This window comes from Crocodylus siamensis, chromosome 9, assembly GCF_052110815.1.
Source record: "Crocodylus siamensis isolate JL-2025a chromosome 9, ASM5211081v1, whole genome shotgun sequence".
Classification (NCBI taxonomy): Eukaryota; Metazoa; Chordata; order Crocodylia; family Crocodylidae; genus Crocodylus; species Crocodylus siamensis.
The window spans coordinates 14916418-14941785 of NC_143403.1; the positions used below are offsets into that span (position 1 = coordinate 14916418).

At 45.6% G+C, this 25368-nt stretch overlaps 1 protein-coding gene across 7 annotated transcripts; it reads left to right on the forward strand.

Moving 5' to 3' along the window:
- Positions 1-695: 695 nt before the first annotated feature.
- On the forward strand, positions 696-24767 carry CMTM3 (CKLF like MARVEL transmembrane domain containing 3). Of its 7 annotated transcripts, none has more exons than XR_016444153.1 (5): positions 696-1394; positions 7034-7176; positions 8745-8773; positions 8927-9144; positions 17325-17463. XR_016444153.1 is itself a non-coding variant. In XM_090062647.1 (5 exons), exons 1-5 carry the CDS (start codon positions 1275-1277, stop codon positions 22761-22763), a joined length of 522 nt encoding a protein of 173 aa, XP_089918773.1. In that variant the 5' UTR covers positions 1199-1274; the 3' UTR covers positions 22764-24767. The 7 variants fall into 7 exon arrangements, 1 of the variants encoding a protein (XP_089918773.1); XM_090062647.1 differs by lacking the exons at positions 7034-7176; positions 8745-8773; positions 8927-9144 and adding exons at positions 19649-19744; positions 20952-21072; positions 22735-24767 and having other exon boundaries at positions 1199-1394; positions 17325-17480; XR_016444152.1 differs by lacking the exon at positions 8745-8773.
- Positions 24768-25368: the final 601 nt, after the last annotated feature.

Below are 25368 nucleotides of genomic sequence, written 5' to 3' on the forward strand. Positions count from 1 at the left end.
TACAGGCATACCTCGTTTTATTGCGCTTTGCTTTATTGCGCTTCGCAGATATTGCCTTTTTTACAAATTGAAGGTTTGTGGCAACCCTGTGTTGAGCGAGTCTATCGGTGCCATTTTTCCATTGGTTAGCATTTTTTAGCAATAAAGTATTTTTTAATTAAGGTATGTACATTGTTTTTTTAGACAATGCTATTGCACACTTAATAGACTACAGTATAGTGTAAACATAACTTTTATATGCACTGGGAAACCAAAAAATTCATGTGACTCGCTTTATTGCGATATTCGCTTTATTGCGGTGGTCTGGAACCGAACCCGCAATATCTCCGAGGTCTGCCTGTACTAACTACTGTGTTCATATGACTCCAAACAATATATATTTCCATTCAGAAAAAAATCTAAAATATCTTAGAGCAAATAAGAAAGCCAGCGTTAGGGAGCAGGAGCAAGTAGAAAATGTATGACAGTTTTTTGTGAGACATCAAGTTACTGATTCTTAAAACATTTAGAGCCTGTGGATAGTTACTACTGAAACCTCATGACTGCTGAGTTTTCATGTGAACAACCCAAAAATATCTACAGTCTAATTTAGAAATGAAACAATCCAGTAATAATGTGCTATAAATAGTATAATATGCAATGAAAATAAGCAACCTTTTTCACAAAGCAGTATTTAATACTAAAAAGTCCACAAACTGCACAAGACTTGACTGTGCAAAGAGCTGCTGAAGATGGTCTTGGCTTCTGCTTATGAAGCACAACATGAAAAACCAAGTCCCAGCCAGGACAGGCCGATCACACGGGGAAGTGACGGGTAGTTCAAGGCAAGCTCCTCGCTGGCACCGGGCGATCGGTTCCCAGCCGAGAAGTGACAGGCTGCTGGAGCCTGCTTCCTTCTCACGGGCCTTTCTGCAAGGGGGGACGGTGGGCACGTGGCATAGCAAAGATGGGGCCCGGCGGGAATGGATGGCGTTTCCCTGCACCGCCGCGCAGCGCGGGGACGAGCTTGCTCTGGGGTCGGTCCCAGCAGCAGACCAGGATGGGAGAAGCGAGGAGGGAGCAGGGTGAGCGGGTGCCCCTCTGCTCTGCTCTGCTCTGCTCTGCTCTGCTCCTCGGGGCCGGGCCGGGCCGGGCCGGGCCGGGGGAGGGGGCCGCCTCCCTGCAGGATTTGAAGCCGCGCCTCGGGCCGGCGCTTCCGCAGTGTCACGGTTTCCGTTTCCCGCAACCCAGGAGCAGCCCCGGCCGCGCCGCGCCGCGCCGCGCCAGGCAGGGCCATGGACGGGCAGGGCGAGCCCGAGCCCGAGCCCCGGCCGGCGGCGGCCGCGCTCGGGGCGCTGATGCCCTCCAGGGACTTCCTGTGCTCGCACAAGGGCCGGCTGCTGCCCGCCGAGGCGGTAAGAGCCGCGCGGGGCGGGCGGGACCATGGCCCGGGTGCTGGCGGGAGCTCCCTGCGCCCGGCCCGTGCCGCACCCACACCCGCACCCGCACCCGCCCGCCGCCCGCGCGCGGCGTCCCCGAGACTCGCTTCTGCGGGGGCAGGAGGCACCTGGCCTCCGCCCGAGCCCAGCTCCTGCCGGCTACCAACCCCCACCTCATCCCGAGACTCAGTCGTGCACCCCTTTGTTCTCACCCAGGGGTCACGTCTAGTCCAGCCCCTGCACAAAGCAGGCCCAGCCCCAGCTACATCATCCCAGCCAAAACTTTGTCAGCCAGGCCTTACGAAGCTCCGGGGGAGAGGCCACCGCGGCTCTGGGTAGCTCGTTCCAGTGCTTCACCGCCTTCCTCCTGAGGGTTTTCCCTTGTATCTACCCTAAACGTCCCTTGCTGAAACTTGAGCCCATGGCTCCGCGCTCTGTCATCTGCCACCACGGAGAACGGTCCAGCTCCGTCCTCTTCAGGGAGTTGAAGGCTGCTAGTAAATCCCCCCTCTGTCTTCTCTTCTCTGAACCAAATGGCCCAGTTCCCTCAGCCCCTCTCGCAAGTCATGGGCCCCAGCCCCCTCGCGCTTTTCCTCTCTAGTTCCCTAGATCCTCCTCCTCCCCTTTTTAAAAGATGGGCACTATATTTGCCTTTTTCCAACCGTCCGGGGCCTTCCCCAATCACCGCAAGTTTTCAAGGATGATGGCCACTGGCTCTGCAATCACATCAGCCAACTCCCTCAGCACCCTCGGGTGCATCCCATTCGGCCCTGTGGACTTGCACACATCCAGCTTTTCTAAACCATCCCTAACCTCTTCTTTTACCCCTGAGGGCTGCTCACCTCCTCCCCAGACTGTGCTGCCAGGTGCAGTGGTCTGGGAGCTGACCTTGCCGCTGAAGACTGAGGTTAAAAAAAAGGCATCGAGCACTTCCGTCTTTTCCTCATCATTCCTCACTAGGCTGCCTCCCCCATTCAGTAAGGGACCCCCACATTCCCTGACCTTGCTCTGTTGCTGACAGATACTCCACACTGGATCTCTCCTCTCAAACCTTGCCTGGAGATCCCAGGTGGATGTGGACATAGCATTTTGGACCTTAGTGCTGCCCACTGGGCATTATAGTTGCTCGATAAAGACTTTAAAATTTGACAAATGGAGGATCACATCCGTGGGAAAGAAAAATAATAATAATAAACCCAACAAGTGGGTATATCGTGAACAAGTTTAATTTTATTCTGTGCGGGCATTAATAAATTTGAAGCTGTGTTCCACCAACCAGCTATACTGGGAACAGTGAGGAAATGAAGCTCTAAGCACCTGTGGGTCAGCTCTAAAAGCATGCAAATACCGTTGTACATCGTTCTTACCCACGTTCTTATTTCCCCCCTTTCTTTACACTTCTTCACTTGTGACAAACCATCAAACTTGAAAATGCATGTTTCTTCTTAACAGGACAAGGCTTTTAAAAACATAATCAAGCTTCTGGCCAAAAACCTCTCTACACACTTGGCTATGATCAGGCAAAAGGTGTTTATGAAGAAAACACTCATACGGCCAGGGTAGCACATTGCAATGTGAGGCTGGACCAATTTAATTTTATATTTAAGGCTGCAAAATCATTTCTGTTATAAGTCTTTCTTTTTCTCATGTGCTCAAAGCTTTCCAAAACATTTGGCGTTGGACATCCTGCCATGAGGACCCTGATGCTCATTAGGAAATCCCGCCAGCTTCAGGGAGACTCTAAACAGTCACAGTGGCCCCTCTTTGCAGATGCCACAGCAGGACTGGGGCTTTTCTTTCAACCCAAAGGGAAATTGTTTCAGAAAGCGAAAAAGAAAATCCTTTCCATTGGGTTTTGAATTTTAAAGAGGATTTTTAAAAATGACACTGTCTCCAATCGTAAAAGTGTTTTTCCTTATGCCTCATTTCCCTTCTAAACTTAAAATATGGAGGTTAGCTGCACTATGAACGCTGAGCAGCAAGCACTCGGGTGCTGTGGCACCCAAAATTATTAGTCAGATATAGAGCAGTCACAGACCATCGGTGCATGTCTGCTTACCCACTGTGACAGTGCAGGGGAAGGAAACTCAGACAAGGAAAAGGAAAGTGGTTAATTTGGCAGCAGTATGCAGCTGGATTCCCTATTCTTGCTTTGCAGTTTCCAGAAATCACAAACTATGTCTGTGGAAGGTAATTGCTGGGTGGCTGACCAGCTCTTCTCACTCCAGTGGCTTTGTGGTCATAGCAGCAGAAATACCATGGTGTCTGTGATGTAAGAGGCACTGAGACAGAGAGAGGTAAAGATTTGTTTCAACAGGTGGACAGTGTAGCTTAGGAAATAGGGATCACCTCTGGCAGTTCTTGCTGGGAACAGGATCCATCAAGTTTTATAGCTATACCAGCCTTACTGGGAACTGCTATCCCTTTACTTTCTTAAAAAGTTCTACAGAAGCATCTTCCTTTTGGGCAACAGTCAAGATTGACAGAGCAACCACTTGCATTTAGGAAGTGCAGGAGCTCGGCTGACTTTGCTCCCTTGAGCATCTATGGTATGAAGTGTTACATAGTACAGTATACACTGGAATTTTTCTTCCATGTATACAGCAGGTTGCGTGCCTTCAGACAGCATGGCTGTTTTAAGATTACAAGCAACAGCCTGTTTAAAGGATACTGTTTGGGCCACGGGGTAGGATTCAGGTTTTGCTGGCTCCAAACAGGTGGCAACAAGGGCTGCTCTGTCTTGTGGCACCTGCATGTACTTCTTTTGGGCTTAGGTTGGGTAAAGGCAGCTTTCAGATCCCATCTGTTGAGGTCAAAGTTTGCCCAAACCTGGCAGCCTAGTGGGCTGGTATCTTCTGTAGCCATCAGGACACAAGGCAGTGACAAAGCTGATGTCATATCTGACCACCTTTGACTCTGCAAGTGACCCACTTTATAGCTGGATTAACGGAGGCCAGGCAGCCTTTCAGCAGAAGTGTAGAGCAGTACTGAAACACATACCCCTAGAGCTCTGCACCTAGACTTCCAGCTGTGGAGGCTGCAAACTGGCCTTGCTTCTCTTGAGTTGTCCCCATGTGGGTTGTTCCCTGGCAGAAGGGGCAGTGCAGTAGTTTCATAGATGTTGGTTGCTCCCCCCAGGCCCTGTTGTATTCCCCTGATATACTCTCTTCACTCTCACCAGACATTGTCTCACACCTCTCAACTGCTCTCAAATTGGGCTCATGAAATCAGACCTATCCTGGACCCATATAACCAGAACCATTCATGATCAGCTGCAGATTATACACATTATAAAGAATACTGGTACAGAAATGTATCCAAATTCCCAGGCTTCTTGATGTTCAGTTTAAGACTATTGATAGACAAAGATATGTTATGGGCCATAATTCACAGTGATAGCCCAAAGGAGCAAAGTTCATTGAAAGTTTATCAATCTACATTTCTTTTCTTGCATGCTTGAATGTCCCAGTTTCAGTGTTGGAATAAGACTAGAAAGGGCTTTATATAAAATACATAAAAATATTACTATAAGTAGGAAGCAGGTTTTGAATAACACCTTTTTCAGAATGAAAATAAGCCTCCCAGTTTTGGGTGGATAATTTTGTCACGTTATTATTCAGTGGCTTGTTGAGTTGCAGCTTTGTGAGGCTTCAAAGTTATGCAAATCGGAGCAGATCTTTGAGGGCTAGTGCTTGTCTGTTCAGTTGCAGAATGCCTGACACCGTTCCTTCAACACACTGGATGAAACACTGGATTTCACCCTGAACTGGATGAAAAACTTAACATGCACAAAAAAACCCAAGCAACTTAACAAACCTTGAAGAGGTCAGATAATTGTACTGAGGAGGAACATCCACTCCAGGCCCTTTGCATTGCCAAGGTGGTGCAAAGGGGCCAGAATCCTGCCGGAGCGGTCTGTCTGGCACAGGGATGCTCAACCAGGGTGACACCCGATCCTTGCAGTGTGAAGAGATAAGTGCAGGCTCCAGCTTGTCCCTGCCTGGCCCCTCTGTAGTGGGGTAAGCACTGTAATATAAGATCATTTTTGGCATGGTGTGCCCCTCCATTCACAGGAGCTCTGGCGGGCCTCAAGTCCAAAAAGGTTGAAAGCCACTGTTCTAGCAAAAAACAGCTTCCGCATCAGCCATTGCTCACTTCCCCACATGAGCAGGCCGGAACGTGGTCCCATTGTGCCAAGTGGTGGCCAGCACATGGTTGATTTAGCTGTCATAAATTGAAGCAGGCTCCAGTTTATATGAGGGCTGGTGCCACTTGAGAACCAAGAAGCTGGATCTAATCACAATTCCCTTCCCCAGGTTGTATCCCTTTTGCCTTCGCTGGTCAGGTCTCCGTCCAGAAAAGAATCTGTCCTTTAAGGCAATTGAAAGGAATGCAAGCCTTTAGTCTTGTGTGCTCAACATATTTTACAAGGGTGTAGTATCCTGAATACCTTGTTTGGTACATGTGTGCGTAGTGTAACAACACAGCACTATTCAGAGCACAGGTGAAAGCACAGGGCACAGGGCACAGACCCCAGCCTGGATGCATATACCCTACAGAGGCTTAGAGCTATGTTGGGTATCTCTGCTTGGCCCTGCAGTGTGCCGCGTAAGCAAGCATACCCTGTCCTTGCAGCGGGTCAGAGAAAAGCATTGCAGGCTTTGCTAGTGACATTGCTGTTATTCACATTAAATGAAACTGCCACTATCTAATTTTTATACACACATTCAGGGTTTTTTCCATAGGGAAACTGGTTTTGATATAATGTTCACGTCAAAGGCAGAGAAATTTAGCGTGCTTTGTGGCTGCCAGCTTTTGGGAATTCTGTTGCTGTATTTAGAGCAAATTAGGCTGGCGGTGAATCTAATAACTGCCAGAAGTTAATTGCCATTTTACATTTTATTCAGATGAAAAATCTCCTCTCTTCTCCCTCTCAGTCCTTTTTGATCTTCTTCTCTTATTAATTTTTTATTCCATCTGGAGTAACTGCACAGCCACAAATAAGCAGTAACATGCAGTACATGAATTTAAATACAAAATCTTTGTCTCCTTTCCTGCCCCTACTCTCTCCTCTCCCATTTCTAGTTATTCATTCTTCTCTATCTGTCTGACATTTTACGTTTTCTCCTTTTATTTGTTTCCCCCCCTTTCCTATCTCTTATTTCCCAATACTGTACAATTCTAACCCACTTCAGATATTCATTTTTCCTATAAACCATTCACCCTCTGTATTAAAGATTTGGAAAGCAGCAAATACTCCATGCTCCCTCATCAGAAAAAGATACATTTTTTTTTAAATCCACCTATCCTGCCATGACATCTTTTAACAGACAGCGCTGCTACCAACTTCCATAACAAATGCTGGCAAGATTTTCACTTATGTTTTTTGTTCCCCACTATTTTAAAGTCAAACCTTTGTGGCTCTCTTGGTCACATTCTCTGCATCCTAACGCCTTTGAGCCTAAAGAACCACACCAGGAGCCACCAGAAATGTTTGTAGGAACATCAGACGCACACAGTTGCCCATTTATGCGCTCAGAGTATTTTGTAGCAAAAAAATGTAGAAAACATGATGCTTGTTTTCCTTGTCTTCTGTCTGTCTTCTCTCTTTCCAGTCTCCTTCTCTGACGTGAACTCCTAACTGAAAATCTGGACTGAAAGGGTTGTGTAATCCCTCCTCTGAAGAAGAGCCACAGAAAAGTGTAGGAGTCATTAAACAGACGGTGACTCCCACAGCTCCATCTCTGTCTCAGCTCTGGTGAGCTACACACAATATAAAGTACACTAGATGAATTTGTTTAGAAACTTAATGGCAAAGGAAGAAACAAGATTAAATAGGGGAAAGAAGGGCTGGTGCACTAATCATCACTAAGCAATTTAAGCAGGCAATGCTATTTTCCAAGGAAGAGGGGAAAAAGACAACACCTGCTTGAACAGTCAGACTAGTGTGGATACTTTGTATCACAGAGCAAAGCTCTAAACTATTTCCTGGCATTCAGTGTAAACCCTGATGAATGGCAGGGGGGTGTGAGCTCAGTGCAGAGGACACAAAAGCTTTCCCATTCTGCTCATGACCTAACCACCTAAAAGAGATCCTTCCCTAAGAAGCATAATCCTCTCTAACCATTTTAACTAACGTTGTATTATATCCATAACTGACTGAACCGACTAAATGATTCCTAGCTTTTGTAAATCATTTAGGAGGCTGATGCACGCCAAATTTAGTAATAAAACACAAAGCTGGTCTTCTTAAAAATTTAGATACTAACAATTCCTTCCTCTGATATATAAAAGTACCATCGCTGCGCAGCACGACCCTTTTGCAACAGCATAATGTTGCTGTTGTGGAGAAATCCATTTATTCTTCCCTGCCTGAAGTCTGTTGCATGAATGTTGTCAGCACTCAAATTTTCCTATGCGGCAGGGGGTGGGTAGCAGCAAGACTGGACTCCTAAGAGGCACCGCAAAATATTCCAAGTAATAGCAACGAGAAGGGATGGTCTGAGAAGTTAGGCTTGCATTTTAGAAGCTCTAGTGACTCCAGCTGTGAAGATGCCTTCTCTAGGAAACTGTGGCTTTGATTAAGGACTTCAAGAAGTTTCAAAAGCAATGCAGCTTTGAGCAGCTGAGCGTGAGAGAACATTTCTGTCTGCCTAAAACACCCCCTCTCTTGTCAGCCTAGAAAAAGAGCATATTGGAACAAAACTGACAAGCCACAGTTGCTGGGGTTCTCTCTCAAAGCAATGACTAGGTGTGACTTCTGAGCAAGGAGGGTGTGATGAGAATTTGCATGCAATACATTTTTTATAGTAACCCTTTCAAATGGACTGCCAGCAGTGTCAAGGGTGCATGCAAAAAGCTGGCCATCTAAACTCAGGAACAGGCAATTGCTGAAAAGTTTGCCTTATGGAGACTAAAAACTGAAGAAAAAAAGTCACTATATATTTATAATTATATCTTTTTTTTTAAGTTACCTACAATGGCTGATTTTTTTATAAAAGAATTTTTATCTCAGTGTTTCCGACAGTGCAGTTATTCACCTTTTTGCCATCTGAAAACATGGTAATAGTTGAGATCCTGCCCTCGTCTTTGGCATTCTGTGCACTGCACATAGCAGAAAAGGAGAAGCGGAAAGACAAGATGAGTAATAGAGCTACCCTTGTGGAGTAGATCCACTATGGATGCTGAAGTCCCACATTTCACATAAGAATAAAATAAAAACAACAAAAAAGTGGCAATGAAAAAGCCAAATCCATGTTAGCTCTCCTCCTTTTGCTTTACTTGTTCTTTCCCTTCTCTTTTCACTCTTCTATTTTTACTTTCTAGCTGCTGATAAATGAGGAGTTTCAAACCAGGTACAGTAGATTCAGTAATTTTATAAATTTTACAAGAATATCCCCTCTTTTCTGTATTAAAAAGGTACAACTATTGGCTACAGCCTTGGGTGTATATCATATCACCATTATATCTCAGACCTCTTCTAGCTCTGACTCCTCTCAAATCTACAGGATGAGATGGCACACTTCAGTGGTTCCCCACTTTGGCCCAGTTTCTGAAGCTTTGACTGGCAGTGGGGAACAGTGACGTGAATAATCCCATTGAAGTCAATAGACATCATGCCAGTAACTGCTCGCTGATGGAAGGGTTTCACCGTCCAGCCCTTGCTCCGCTGCAACCAGCCTCCTGACCCATACCACAAGAGAAAGCTGAGTTTACAGGCAGTGGTGTAAGTACAAAAAGGCAAGCAGGGCACGAGCCCTGGTGCCAGCTTGGTTGGGACACCAGAATAGAGCCCCGTCAGCAAAGCTGTCCTTTTCTTGCTGCTTGGGCAGGGATTGGGGCCAAAAGCAGCAGTGCTCCAAACAGCCTCAGTAAATAGCCATTGCTTCCAGGGCAGATGTTGCTGTTGCAGGGCCAAGTGCCGGCACAGCGAATAGCTAGGGGATTAAGGGAGCAGCTGCTGGTTCTCTCTCCCCACCCCACAGCAGCAGGACTTCTCTGAGGGTCGGATCCTGAGGCCAATGCCTCCTAGATGCTGACACCTCCCCCTACCCCCCGGAGGTTTGGCTGAGGGCATAAACCTTGCCATTTACACCTCTGCCAGCTGGACTCCAGCTAAGGAGCATTTTATAGTGGCATTAGGTAGAACAGAACTGCTAAAGCACGAGGGTTAAAGAAGAGCATTAAGAGAGGGCCCTGTTCCTGGCAGCAAAGGGAAGCTCATCATAACCAGTCAGGGGAATGAGGATTTTGCCCATCGGATTTTAAAGCTGACAAGTAAATTTCCCAAGTGCCAAGTTCTTTAAAAGGAACCATATTAGACAGCAGAAATACCCATCAGACTCTTGCTTCCATTCCTTCAAACATTTTCTTGTTTTAAAGCAGAGCTGTGAGGCTGCTGTCACAAACCACAAAGCAGATCAGCTAGGGTCCCTTGTCACAAACTTAGCCCAGAAAAGTTTCTCTGCTTCCTGCAGCGCGGAGAGCTCTGAAGAATGCCACTTGGAGCTAAATGTTAATGCAGACTTGCTCACGGCTTTGCTGGTGACTGAAAAGCAACAACCTTCATCTTCCCTTTTCCCTTTCCAGCCACCACTACAGTCCCATTCATTTTTGCCACAACCAGAGAGGAATAGCAGTGCTCACTGTTTCTATCAACTTGACTGGCACTGTCTTTGCTGCCCAGGGCCGGAAGTGTAAGAATCAGGACAGCCACTGATTCTGCCAAAATCTGTCATGGACTAACCAACATGAACTTCAACAGGGAAGTGGAACAAAGATGGGAAGAAAAAGAAGGTCTAACAAAAATAGTTGGAAAGTTGACTAATGTTGTGTCAGAACTAAAATCTGGACATGATTCAGAGCCTCTTGCTGTTGCGCTGCCTTCTGGGAGTTGCCCATGGGTGTTATTACTCAGTGTAGTGCTAAGGTACTAGGTGTCAGGTCCACTTGAAAAGCTCCTTCCAAAAATATACAGACAAGAAGAGGTTTATCAAGTCTGGAAACTTTTCAACTTAATTGTTTCGTAGCCTCTCTCTTCTTGAATTGAAACTAAAAAGAATGGTTGCTAGCTATATTAATGAAAAGTTCTTACGTGGTTCAGAAAGTGGCACAAGAGGGCGCCTGGGAAACTGCTCTGAGCCGAGAACACAACGGGAAGGCGAGAAGGAACGGCAGGAGCCAACACGGGGCAGTCAGTGCCGCAAAGTCAGCTGCACCCTTGCAATTTACAGGTTGCTGCTAGTGTAATTAGTCTGTCTTAGGGTATGCTGATACAGTCACAGGTTACTTAGTAACCTCACTGGTGTCAGCAAAGGGTAGTTATAAACAAAACCATTTCACAGAATGGAGGCCAGGTTCAGAGTGGAAAGCAATCAGGCCCTGAATTGTTTGAGAAACTGCACAAGGCAAGTATATGGAGGTGAATATATAGGAAAACCTAGTTTTTAGATGCGTGTGTAGCATGTAAGCAAAGTGAACAAGCGTCTAATTAACACCGGATTGTAATGATTTCCATTTTCTGTCAGATTTCTCCTGAACTACTCTGAAATGATGTCTATTGAATCTCTTAGTAAAGCTATCAAGTATTAACCCATGTCCATTGGACTCTTCCCTTTTACTTTATTGGATTTTGGTCAGGGCAGTTCCCATCACAACTGCCTCCTTAGCATGGGAGCAGGACACAGAGGAGGCCCATTTATCGTGAAAGAACAATCAACTCTCTCTTGTCAGTGAAGTGACGCTCTAAAGGAGATCAAAGAACTATAACTGATGCCAAATTCTGCTTCCAAGGTCTAATTTGATGGGTCAGTTTTCCCCAGGATCAGTATGTGTTTTGTAGTCACCAGTGCTGTTAGAGAATTCCCCTCAGGCATGTTAGCACAAATACAGGCTCTTTTCTTCTGCGAGTACTCTCCTCCAAACGAGTTCAGAGCATGCATCATCCTAAGGCTTTTGGTTGTTGGACATCCTGGCTGAAATGGAGAAGAACAACTAAAAAGTTGAAAGGGAAACCATGTAGGCAGAGGCCAATGCTGACAAGGGGGCATTAACAGAGGGAATTACGTGTAGCGTGTTACTATAGTCATATTTAACATCCAATGAATAAAGTTACAGGGCTCCAGAGATTTCATAGGATTCAGATCTGCATCGGATCCAAAACAGAGTCATTCCATGAACAGGGAAGCGACACTTCAGGCTCCATTAAGAATACCAAGAAAATGAGCCACTGAGCAGCTGCTAGGGTTACACTGCCCTTGCTCGTTCAAAGGCCTCTTCTTTGCTGCCTTCCCTGACATTTTACTGGAATCATGGGATGCTGGGACAGCCTCCTGTGACAAACAATCTTCTTTAGCATCCCCACAGCTCGAGACTACGTCAGGAGAAAGTAGAAGAACGAAGGCACGATGGGGGTGACGCAGGAAGAGCACATCTTTCTCTGGCTATTTCCGAACAAAATTCCCAGCGTGCAGTTCTTTACAATAAGCCTGTGGAATGAAGTGTAGTTTGAGTCTAATTTTCCCAGTAATTGTGGGGTTTGTGCAAGATGGGCTTTACCCCACTGCATCAGTTTGTTCCTGCTCTGTCCTCTGTGTCTCCTGTTCCTACAGTGGCCTCCCTTCATAGGCTAGCCCTCCTCACCCATCATTGCGCTGCCTTCAGAGAGGAACTTTTAAGCAGTACAGCAGTGAAAAACTGCTTCCTATTGTGCTGAGTTGGACCAACCCCAAAATAAGCAGTGAACAAAATGCAAATGAAGCAAACATTCTTGTAACACCAAGTTTGGGGACTTCTGTACTGTATAGTCAGCCTTTATTTTGGGAGGAAAGGGGAAGTTTCTTCTCTTCCCATCTGAAGCAGTTCTCATACCCTGCTACATGCAGCAAACAGGTTTAATATCTCACAGTCCAACCCTAACTCCAGCCACGAAACCATCTGACACCAGCAAAAAAGGGAGCTAGGGTAGCAAGGGCACTAAGGTTCTTGATTAACAATTCAGACTTTGGCAAGTCTGAGGCCAAAGCAGAAGTGCTCATGGTGCAGCCTATCAGACTCCAGTGAATCTGCAAATTCTGCTAAATACCTTGTCACAAGGGCTCGCCAAAGGAAGGCCCTGCAACCAGTATCGGGTTCTTATGACATAATTTCCTAAGAATCTAGACCGTCCCAGAGTTATGATGTGGGAATATCGCCGCTCCCCACACTTCTGATGCACCAAGACAAGATACTGTTGTCTTCCCAGCTCCAAACCATCTCCTCCTTCCGTAAGGATCTCAGCACACCCCTGTCTGCACGCAGTGAGCTTCAGGGCTGTACATCTGCGGTAAAGGAAGTTGAGTGTTGTGGGTAGTAGACTGGGGCCAAGGCTGAAGAGTCACATGTGCTGAAGGAGAAGGAACTCTAAATATATACTGGAATTCTCCAGTTACATGATCATCACGGATCCTGGCTTTCTCTCATTTTAAAAAAATCCCCAATTTTCAGATTAAAAAAAGTAAACCCACATTTTTCCATGATTAAAATGAAACGCCACTTACGCACACACACATAAATAGGTATATAAGATCTATATATTAGTTTCATTTCAGTCACAGAAAAATGTGGATTTGGGGTTCCTTTTTCAATCAAAAAATTGAGGATTTTTTTTATCAGAAAAAACAGGATCCCTGATGATCATCTTGCTGGGATTCACACTCGATCAACGTCTGGTCTATGTTTAAGCTTGCAGAGAACCTTTAAACTTCCTCCAAAAAGAGCTCAGTTCTAGTCATGTGTGTCCTCAGCCCAGCCGGTGATGTGTGTTTCGTTAATCTTTACTGAAGCACCCATCTTCTGGAGGTCTTGTATCCATAATAAGCACACCAGAGAAATAGCCAGAGATTTCATAGACAAATTAGACAATAATGCCACCTTCCGTGGTATTAAGGAGGATAAGCCGAGATGGAAAGAGCTCTTTTAATATCTGAGAATCAAGTGGAATATTTTACCCAGGACAGGAAGGTGAACCACCACCCAGCAGAACTGGACCCAGGAGTAAATCATAATCTTACACAGGGTTATCACTCCTTTCTAAGGCTGAACAAACTTACCATGTCAAATGCAGAGCATGATTTACGGCAGACAATTTATTGCACTCATTATCATGCTTCCTCTACTTTTGGTCACAGAGGGAAGAGTCTGCAAGGCAATTAGAGTTCAACATGAAGGTTTGTTAGTTTAACCAATTAGCAAATCAGTTCTGTGGGATTAACTGTTTAGTGCTTGCTGTCTCTCAAGCTAACGTGCTTTTCAGGCATATGCTTTGGAGGGTACTGACTGACTTTTCAGAGCAGCAATTATTGTTTTATATGCCAAATACAATGCTTCCATTATTGCTATACAGCACACTCCAGGAAACATAATGTAGCTGCAGACAGCCAAACCCATAGATCTGAAATTCACCACGGCAAATACACTGACCCAGTCCAAACACTTCCTACTTCTTTCTGCTCTTAAGCAGTAGCATGTCCTTTACAAAAAAAGTCCATTGCAAAAAAAGAAAAAGCATGCAAACCCCTCAGTAATCTGACACTGGAAATAGGGTCAGAAACCTCCCACATACAGAAGGAGGTTGCAGAATTTGAACTCCCATCTGATTTTTTGCAGTGATGGCCTCTAAACACCTCTGAACTTGGCTCCAGCAGCTGAACTTCTTAGCAGCAATAGAATTTGGTTCATTAAGGGAAAGTCACAGCTGGGACCCATTTGTGTTAGACTTGCTGACTGTAGTCACCTGTGTTTAGAATTGGCTTCAAGACTGTACCATGGTGTAATCTCAGTGGTGAGATTAAACCAACATTTTCTAATAAGATTTCAATTCAAACAGCAGCTCCTTAAACCGGTATTTTGTCCTTTGACTTTACAAGCCTGACGTAGTTTCTTCTGTTCCAAATGTGCTCCCCAACGCGGCATGTTCAATGCCAGTCCCTAGCATACAGTATCTATACATTTATGGATATCTTGTATTCTATTTAGCGTGGAAAATAACAACAGCGAAGAAAAACACGTGCTTCATTCCATTGGAAAGGCAAGTCAGTGAAATAGCTGTGATGTTACCTCACATCTCCTTAGCAGCGATCTTAGATTCTGCACTTAGAGACGGCTCAAAAGGGGTATGCAAGTTAGCATGTAAATCGTTGTGGCTTGGCACACAACTAGGTAATGTTAATTAATAGGCTATTAGCTTATTTGAAACACACCCGTCAAGAGAGGCTTATCCAATCAGTTGCTCTTCGAAGAAGTCATCTTGGAAGTCTGGGAGCAGGCCAGAGTTGGGGGTGCTACTTATTTGCTTCACAAGGCAGCAGAAGCCTATTTCAGCTTCTGTTTGGGCAGATCAAAACTGCAAATGGTTTGTTTCTACTTTGTGTAGCTATTATCCTGTTTGCCTTGAGTATTCTTCATGGTAAGGGTGGCCAAAATTTGGAATGGGCTTCCAAGGGAGGTGTGCTGTCCCCTATCTTGGGGGTCTTTAAGAGAAGGCTGGATGGGCATCTGGCTGGGGTCATCTGACCCCAGCACTTTCCTGCCTAGGCAGGGGATCAGACCCAATGATCTGCTGAGGTCCCTTCTGACCCTAGCATCTACAAATCACAAGGAAACGATGTGTATGCCCCCAGAGCAATGTTGGGCAAAGCACAATCAGGGGGTGAAGTGGATTGTTTTAATGGTTTTGCCTAGTATGGATCCTGTGGGGAAGAACAAGGTAAGAGGGCTGAATGGCTGGAGCCACACACGATTATAATGCTCTGCAGAGATAGCCAAGCTCTGAACAGGGCGGCGTGGGCCCCAGGAATACCGCAGCAGCATTAGCACAGTGCGGAGCTCGTCCGCTGAATGGCAGAACTAGCTGGCCCGTGCAGAGCCTCCGCAATGCAGTTGTACCTACGCAGGCTCCTTCGTTGTGCTGTGGAGACTCGCCATGAGCAGCCAAGGCCTGTAAAGGCTGGGCGACAAGGCTACAGGGTGACATTCCCGAAAACAAACAAGGAGGTGAGGTGGGGTGTGATGTCATCCAGGTTTCAGAGCGAGTGTTAAATACAAGTGCCTTTTAGCGATGACAGATTCTCATCTGGGCTCCATCCTTTCCTCCCACTCAGTTAATGGTCTCCACGCTGCAGAGATCCTGCGCCACGCCAGGCCCTCGGTCCGCTCCTCTGCCAGCGCACATGCAGGCAGGGATCTTCACACTCTCACCTCCCTTCTCTCACTTTGCAGCCTTTCCCAATTCTTGTGGGGCCTCCTGCATCCTGATCTCTCCTCACTTGGTTTCTTGCAGAGAGCTTCAGCTTGAAAACCCCCCGACCCGTCCAAACCATGCCCCAAGCTAACATGCTCGGCACTTGATATCTTCATGGGCTCAGAACTGCACAAATCCAAGCAAATGGAAAGTTGCCCGTTTGTTTCTTGAAAGGAGCCAACTGAGCCCCACTTGACAAAACAAAATGAAACGGTCCAAGGGCAGCATGGGAAGAAGGAAGCGAGCATTATTCAGTACCCACCAGGTTCTTCTCTTTTTCAAGTCTTTTTGCTACGGTGTGTTCCAGAAGTCTGGACGGAAAGGAGCAGGAGCAGGAGCAGGAGCAATCAAGCCCCGCTTCCCCCACGAAGACGAACCCTCGCACAGTCTTCTGGCTGAAGCGCCTCCCGTCCCTGCGCTATGGTTCAATCGGGGGCTGAAGCAGACAGATCAATTGTGGGCTTGCTGCTTACACTGCGGGTCTTGTTAAATGCCGTTTCTTTATGCCATTCCCCAGTCAGCGTCCTGTCACTGTGCTCTGGTGGTAGCCCCCTCCACAGCTAATTTAAGCTTCTCAGATCCTCTTGTCTAGCACACTGACCGACCCCCCGCCCTCCCCAAGACCTTCTCGTTACACGCGCTGTCCTCAGACAGAGCCTTGCGGTCTCCCCCTTTTTGCGAAGGAGGTAGCATTTGAAAAGAGGGAGGAAAATTTAGGGGACCAGGACTGGGTGCCATTTTTGACTCAGTCACCAGCTCTCAGTAAAACCTTAGGAAGGCCTGCCTCAGTTTCTCTTGTCTCCTTCCAAGGATAACGGGCTACCCGAGTCCAGCCCAGGAGTCTCAAACCTACCCTAGTGCCTGAGTGTCTGATTCAGACTGTTTTTTTCTTTTGCCATGTCTCTGCTGTAGAGCTTTCCTTTTTGAGCCATAACAGTGGAGCCTTTCCTTTCAGTAAGAGAGTTGCTAAATAAAACATCATTTTTTTTATTTTGGAGGTGTCAGTGTTGGTGGGGGAGGGAATAATACATAGCTACCACACACAGAGTACGCTCTTTTTATCCATCTCTTCACTTTCTCCTTCCTTAAGAATACTCAAGTCCATTACCAAAGCAAAGGAGTTCACACTGCAAGAAAAACAAGAACCCAGATCTTTGACTGTTAGCAATCCTCAAGACTCTTCCTATCCATCAGCAGAATAAAAGCTATTTTTCCCTTTTAACTGACAAGATTAGAAATGTTAAGTTTCTTTGGGTTGTCAGAGCACTGACTTGGATTTCAGATGGGAACTGCCCTGGTTTGAAAGCTTACACTTAATGTATTCACTTTCTGGCAGCCTTGCTCTGGTGCCATAATTATGTTGCCAGATTTGTTTACCCGTCAGGGCCAATTAAGGAATTTAGATGGGGTAAATCCTGATGCATCAATCAGATACATGAGTAAATCAGACAGATTGCAACAAATGACACAGTACTAGATTTATGCCAGTCTAAGTGGGAGGCCCTGGGGAAATGCAGAGTGACATGTGCTGGATTGGGGAATAGTCCTTTGGTGTCTCTCAGTCAGAGCCCCGGGTGGTCTCTGCTGTGCCACGTGACTAATTATCCATGTTTTCCCTTTTACTGCAGGTGCTGTCATTTATCACCTTCATCTGCTATATTGCGTCTTCAGCTGCAGCTTTCATGATGGTACCGCTCTTAGAGTTTCTAATGGCAGTGTTCCTTTTCTTTGCCTATGCCTCTAAGCTTAATGAGAAGTTCAAAGGAATCTGCTGGCCTTTGTCGGTAAGTGGGATGCAAAAGATGCACGCAACTTCAATCGTGCAGTCTGAGAAGAGATGATAAAAGAGAGAGAACTGTATTCTAGGCTCATCATTAGCTACTTGACCTCATTATTACAAACTTCTTTTGCGTAGTGCCTTTCACTCCAAGGACAGGCTGTCACTTCACAAAGTACAATGGGCTTTCTACAAGATCTTAGCTGACTCTCTCTCTAGGGAGCAACAGTTCAGTGAGAGCACAGGCCTTGGCTCTACTCCCAATCTGGACATGTTACTTGGAGGTCAATTAGCCACAGCTCTGACTTCCAGGCCAGCACTGCGTGGTCTTGCGAATGCAGCCCTTCAGTGCTGTGCCTCAGTTTCCTCACGCTCTGGAAAGTGATGGTAGTATCATTGCCTTGCTAATGTACTTTGAGATTTTCCAATGTGAGCACAGACACGCAGTAAGGCAGAGGGTAGTGGGGGGGACTAACTGGCACAGGAGGTCTTTATAGGCAACATGTCATCAGACGTACAGCATGGGAAAGAGCTGCCTACAAAAGCTCTGAGTTTCTAAGGCAGTGGTTCTCAACCCATGGGCCGCGTGCAACCCAATCAGCACACTGCTGCGGTCCATGCGACATGCTGTTAAAAAAGGAAGTAAAGACATTAAGTAAAGAAATGAGAGATATTACAGCATATTGATTTGCATTGCATTACTGTCAGATAGCAGATTCAAAACAGTTTTAAATGGATATACAGGCTGTAAGTGGTGGGGGTGCAGCCCACATAACATATTGAGAGCTGCAAGTGTGGCCCACTGTGGCAAACAGGTTGAGCACCACTGCTGTATGGTCTCATCCTGCCCTGCCTTCAGAGTAACACAGCTGACCCCTTCTAGAGGCAAACCCACAACGGCCTGTTAGGAGGAAGCCAGGTGCCAGTCAAGCCCTAATCTGTGTCAACCAAACCACCATTACTATAACAGGCAAGTCTCCGTCAGGAGGAAGCCTCCAGGAGCTATTGGTTCCTGCCTCTCACTGGCCACTGGATGTCTCTGTTGCTCCAAACACACGCAGCAAGGGGAACATTTCTCTAGCAGCACAAATAGGTTTTACCAAGCGATGAATCCCATCCAGGTCAGTATGGAATCCCTTTCAGTGGAGCGTATCGATAACTGGCCTTGCTGAAATTTGAGTTAAATATCAGCAGACTCCTTAGCGGATTAAACTACAGCAGCGGTTTCTTTCTCTGTGAACATCTAAGTGCTGCAGAGCTGGTGGTCGCAGGTCCATCGTCGAGTGCCCCTTCTAAATAATTACCATCTTTCGCTGCTCTACAGCGTCCTTCGCAGAGCCGTGTAAGAGACTTTCCAAGGGGTGGGGGCACGGCCCGTGGGACGTTTATTGTGCAGTGACATACACCTGCCTCATAATGCAGATTGTCAACCTCTGTTTGACCTCAAAGGATTTCAGTTTCGTGGAGGATGTCTTACAACAGTACCTTAAGTTGCTCATCTGCTCCGAATAGACACAACCCTAATTGTGAATAGGGGTCAAGATACCACTGCGCCCTCTGTGCATAATAGCACATCATTGTTTTGCATCACTACACTGCTCCCTTTCCCCAGCATGTTATAAGAACTGATAGAAAGCAAGTGCTCCCACCCCGAAGAGCCTATAATTGCATCTGTAAACACAAGTGTCTTTTGAAATTTCAGGTGAAAGTGCTGTTTTCCACCATCGTTTCTGCAATAGCTGTGCGCGTGTTATATTTCAGCTGACAGAAGAAAAATCTCCCGCAACAATTGCCAATGTCTTGTCAGGTTACATTAGCATAAGAGATGGCTGTGACACCAAGAAAACATTTCTGATCTGGTCTCAAAGGTGAAATGTTCTTTAAACTGTGGTGTAGCGTTACTCAGACTCCTGGCTTGAGCCAGGATAGCATACTCTTCTCACACATGTGAGGCTTGTCTAGCTACCAGCTCCATGCCTATTTACTTTCTTTTTCAGTTCGATTCATTTTTTGATACCTGGGAAATCAAAGATTCATCTGCTACACTACAACAGATGTATGTGGAGAGAACAGAAGTGATAGATGACCCGAGACACAAGTCCAATGACATTTTTGTCATGTTAACGTCATTCTAAGAGGAATTTAACATGTTACCATCATCTGGCTTTTTTACAGGATTTCTTGCGCTGTGTCACTGCCGCCATTATATATTTTGCCATCTCAATTGCTGCAGTCTCAAAATATGCAGATGGAGCATCCAAAGCAGCAGGAGTAAGTATAGTTATTACACTCTTGCAACTTGGTGATTTGTCCTCGGCCAGACTTTAGAAACCTCCCCGCCCCGATGTTTTGCCAAAAAATGAATTTAAGCCCAGCATCAGTCCCAGATGAAGAAACACAACCTATTGTTTAGAACAAGGGACTAGGAATCAGACCCTGGGTCCTGTTTCCGATGTTGCCACTCCCCCTGGCACGTCCCTTATTGTGCTTTCATTTATCCCTCTGCAAAATGTAAATAATACTTAACCTGCTCCTGTAGAGAGCCCTGAAAAGGTCATTGTATTTTATCAAATCTGATCCATGCTGCAAATGTTTTCCCTCTTGTGCCTCTGCTGCCTGATTTGGCACCGATACGCTGAAACAGAAGCAATGCCATTTTCCCCTGTAAACACCACGTCACCACACAGCCTGGCTGAAGAGCTCTTCCTTGGACAGAGTTCAGAGTCAGCACTGTGTGGTCAGAACTGAGACATGTTTTCTCCATTTGTAATGTGAGGCTCAGCAAAACTAAATATTTAATGCAGCATGAGTAATACACATTAAAAATCATGCAGTATTTTTAAAAATATTTTGGGATGCTTCTCCTCCCAAACCAGAGCCCTGACCAAACTGGATATTGAAGAAGGTTGATTTTAATTCCACCTTTGTCACTATTTTTGTGGCTGGGTAGCATCACCGAATGGAGGATTTATGCTGCAAAGCAGTTGCAGGAGGTCTCCTACTTTTTCCAGCCTGCTTGTCCCGTGACTATGAATAGATAGCTCCAGACACACAACACTGCTTATCCATCAGTAGACAAATTCTGTGGCAGCTGCAAGTCTTGTAATATGGTAAAAGCTAGGATGGAAAAGTGGTTTAAAGGGCATTCCTCTGGCCCAGAGGACAAACAGCAGTGTTAGTCCAGCAAAGGTGGTCTCTGGTAATGCCTTCTGAGCAGCTGTGCCAACTGCAGGATGGTAGGTACAGGTGGAGCTTCTACAAGGCAGTCTTGGGGCCATTGGGCAGGCTTCCCATGGGCCTACACTTTCGTAGGTGCAAAGGTGGTTCAGAATAACATCTGGAGTGGCACAACACTGAGCGTGGCCCTTGTTGAAACTGTTACTGTACTATCTGAGCCGTCGCAGCTGTATGTCAGCTAACCGCTGTCATTTTTGCTGCTGATGTGAACTGCTAATAAAAAGGTGTCCTCCTGCCATAGGTATTTGGATTCATAGCCACAGTAGTGTTTGCCATCGATTTCTACATTACCTTTAACGACCTGGTCGCATTTCTTAAACAAGGCAATTCTTCCAACGATAATGAAGCGCAGAAGTCCGAAGGTAGGTCAAACACCCCCTTTGGTTTCACAAGTGCACCTCTGACGCCAACCTCACAGCCAACACGTGTTTCCAGCATTAACAAGTATGAGCAGGCTGTCCTTAAGGCCTAGGTCTTGCTGGCATTTGGAGTTTTTTTTTTTACCTTCCATGAGAAACCTGTGCTCTGAACAAACAAGATAGTTGTTCTGCACTTCACTGAATACCAGAACAGTTAGCTCAAAATGTTTTCAGGGTTCTCATGGACACTCTCTTTCCCTTCACCATTTCTAATACTCTGATTTTACTTGGGGAAAGGACAAGTTTTGTCCCTCAGTAGGACAGATCAGTAACTCTCTCACCCATTTATTATACTATGGATCCAGTTAAAGCTTTATTACTTCTTAATATAGGAGATATGATTTGCATGGACCTCAGGGTCTAGGCTGCACCATTCACATCTGGTATAAGCAGATACCGCTTGGACCAAGCTTAACAAAAGGCGCTGAACCTCCTCAAGAAAGCTCTGAACCTCCTCAAACACTATGATAAAATGTTATTGCCCATTTCTGTTTGAGCTGCAACATCATGTTCTGGAGCATGAGGTCTTTAGTTACAACTTACTTTTGGTATTTGTGTGTTACTACGAGCAGCATTAAGCGGTCACGTGCTAGAACATGAGGGGTGTCTTTGGATGCAGAATGGGACTTTCTCTTCCTAATCCACCCAAAGCATTCTCCCCACAAAATCTACCAGGTTCAGGATATTTAGGAGGATTAGACTCCTCAACAGAGGGTACGGCAACATTGCTACAGTGCCCTGCTTTATTATTTCTTTTTGGAAATACTAAAGCATGGCACAGTATGGGTGGTTACTGCACCACGAGTGCAGCGCACTATACCCAGGCAGCGCGCCGCTACAGTGAGGGAGATGATGATCACATGTAGACACATGCGATTGCTACACTGCCATAGTGTGCTGTACAGCAATGTGTACATGCGCCCAGAGGCAATGATAGACTTAAACCATGAGAAAAACCACCAAGCCAGCAGCAAAGTGGCTACTTTCTGACAAAATCGAAGTGGTTTGTCATGTTAGTCTGAAGTCAGACAGAAGGCAGGGCAGGGTAGCATCTTACAGACTAGATCATTCAGAAATGCGTGAAGTTTTCCTAGACAACATCCTAGGCTTTCATCCATTCACAGCAGCTGATGAAGTAGGCTGTCACCTATGAAAGCTTATTGATTTCTGAATGAGTCTTTAAGGTGCCACCTTGTTCTGGCTCCTGCCTGACAATGTATGGTACAGACACTATGATAGCCTCCATTTAGTGGCATCTCTGCAACTTTTTCCACTTGAGGTGTCAAATTGAATCCGTCTGAGGCAAAAGAATTTGTGGACATATACCATGCTATGTTAAGTCTCATTTAACAGACCTTTACTGGTAATCCTGTGTAGGAGCTAGCAAAGACACATTGCTAAATGCAATAAACTCTGGTTAATTTGCCTCTCCAAGGGAAATGCAAATAACGGTGGCAATTTCTAGTAGCGAACCGTTCTAAGGAGTTGGTAATACACAAGGGCACTGCTAGAAAAGCAGCAGAGCCGGAGCATACTGTCAAAACAGCAGGCAAGGGCAGCAGTGCAGCTTTCAGTTTCCTCTCTCACCAGCCTCTTTGGTTTCAGATGAGAACTCCGATTCGGACTCGGACTGAAGAACAGAGCACTGACAGACTGTGGGGTCTAAGGGAAGAGAGGACCAAGCACTTTCCTATTTGCTGAATGCACTGCCAACTGAGAGTTTTCCCCTTCTGCTTTGGGTCTCTGGCACCAGTATTCTCCCTCTTCACCTCACTGGTTACAGGCTGACCAAAGCAAGTGGCGCAGTGACGTGTGGGGAGGAGAATACTCCCCTGGCAGGTATCATTTCTTTGGCAACAGATGATTCTGCAGCAGTTCAGCCTTGTGCAGAGATTCATGTGTTAACATGAATCTCAGCTCTCCTTGGCCTGCCCTTGCTCAGCGCTACAATTTACCGAGTGAACAGGAACATAGTATTGTAACAGAACTTATCTTTTAACATGCTTTCTTTATGCCAAACCTTTTATACTTCCAGCTTTAATCTTTCTTGCTATACCAAAGTCAAGAGGCATGGAATGCCTTTTAATGTTTTGGGTTTTTTGTCAGATTAAGCAGTATTCTTGTAGATGAAGTCGCAGTACCTTTCCTATCTCCAGCACTGATGGTGTAGGGTATAGTGAATGCACGGGGTTTCATACTGCATTTAACTCCGTCTCTGCTGCCTACATGTGACAAGGAGAAAATAAGCAGCAGGAAATGTGAAACATGAACAAATCTCAAAGCAAGTCTGAGCCTTGGCTCAGATACTGGCTCAGTGGACCTTACATTTTCCATCATCTGTAGAATTTGCTAGGGACACGTCACTGACTTCCCAAGCTGCTTTCTTGGGACTTCCCATCTTTCCGAAATGGGGCTGATGCACCATCCTAACCTCACCTTCCTGCCACCTTCACAGAAGTCCCCAGTACGGTCTGCATGTTTACAGCTCCCGGTTACTGCAGAACATCCAGGCAGGGCTGGCTCAGAGCCACTGCAGCAGCCTGCAGGGACTTCGGAGTGAGGCATCGCTGCCTAACTTCTTGATCTGTACTGTTAGTAGCCCTCCAGTCAAGAGCAATGGGTATCCCAGGTCTGAGAACGTCTGGGCTCCCAGCTCCTGACCATCATGCTGCCATGAATGCTGGGGTACAGGACACGACACAGAGATACGTCTTCTGCAAATCTCAGGACAGCTCTAACCTAGGAGGGCAAGACTCCCTCCCCACTGTGAAGAGGCGAAGTCCAGCCTCGCAGTTAGTGCAGTGAAGCTTGTTTTCCCTCCCCACTCAGGTTTTTTGGAAAGAGGACACAGCTTGTCCACTGTAGCACTTCTGGAATAAATCCCTGCATTTATGAACAGGGTTCTCTTAAGGGAGACTATTTTCACAGGTAACATAAGCTACCTGGAATAGTCAGAGCTGGAGAGAATGCCAGTCCGTATCCCAAGCAATTATGCCAAATGACTTTTTGCTTGTAGCATTTGCTTTCAACTGTTTCAGAGAAATAATTTTATAATTTAAAAAAAAAAAAAAAAAGGCATTTTAACAGAGTCTGGGACCAGACAATTTAAAACAAAACAAAAAAAACCTCACAAGACCAGACGGTACCTGAAGAGTGAATAAGGTGGTAAAACATGAAAAGGCATTTTTTTGCTGGACACAAAACTATCGCTTGCGCTTCAGTTGCAGGCTAGCAGCTGGCTGCTAGCTGGCTACAGGCAGGCACTTCCTAGCAGTGCACACATATGTCAAAAGGATGATCTGCCCGAATAAAGAGGTATCCAAAAGGCAGCCTCTTGCTTCTCCACAATTCCTCATTCCAGACCTCTAAAGGATACGCAGCGATAATGAATGTTTGTTTCCAAAGGCAATACGTAATCTTTGCTTCGTTCAGGACTTCTTCTGTGTGGAATTACTCATTTCTTTAAGCCTTTATCCTGTCATGTTTACTGGCATTTACTGTGACATTAGTGGAACTGTGGTATCATTTTTTTACATTATTTTGTAATTTTAATTTTGATATGTAATGCATGTCACAGCTGGAAACAAGCACATGGGAGCCTTTATAAAGCACGCGCCATTAAACCTCCTTTAGTAGAAGCTGAGCTTTGTGTTTTCCTTTGAAAATCCCACCCATTGCCTGGCACTCCACACACGACACAGGAAGACAGTGATGCTTCCCCGCCGCTACGACACTGCTTGCCCACCTATTAACAAGGACATATACTTTCCCTCTAGCCCGTACACTACATTTCAATAGTCTCTCCAGTTATTATTGCGGGTGTGCAAAGGGCTGCGGGCTTTGAAATCTAATAGTATTGAAGGACATGATATTGCCTTTTGAGATGTTTTCCATTGCTACAAATTCCCCTTAAATAAAATGAATTGCGTTGTTTTTTCCACGTTGACAAGTCTGTAAGTCAACAGAAGATTCATATAAAGTGAATTTGATACAAGTTTTTGCTAGCTGCTGACCAGGTTGCCTCTTCACAATTTTAAAATTAGCATCACGATGTCGGGTTTTTGTTCTGTTTGTTTGTTTTAAAGGTCAGCTCCTGGAGTATATCAGCTCTTATCTGTTCTATCTAGGTATCTCAGCATTGAAAAAAAAAAATGACTGCTTTGTTTGGGGTTTTTAAAAGGTATTTATTCCAAATAAAGAAAACTTGAAATGTATTTTTTTTTAAAAAATTACATGAAT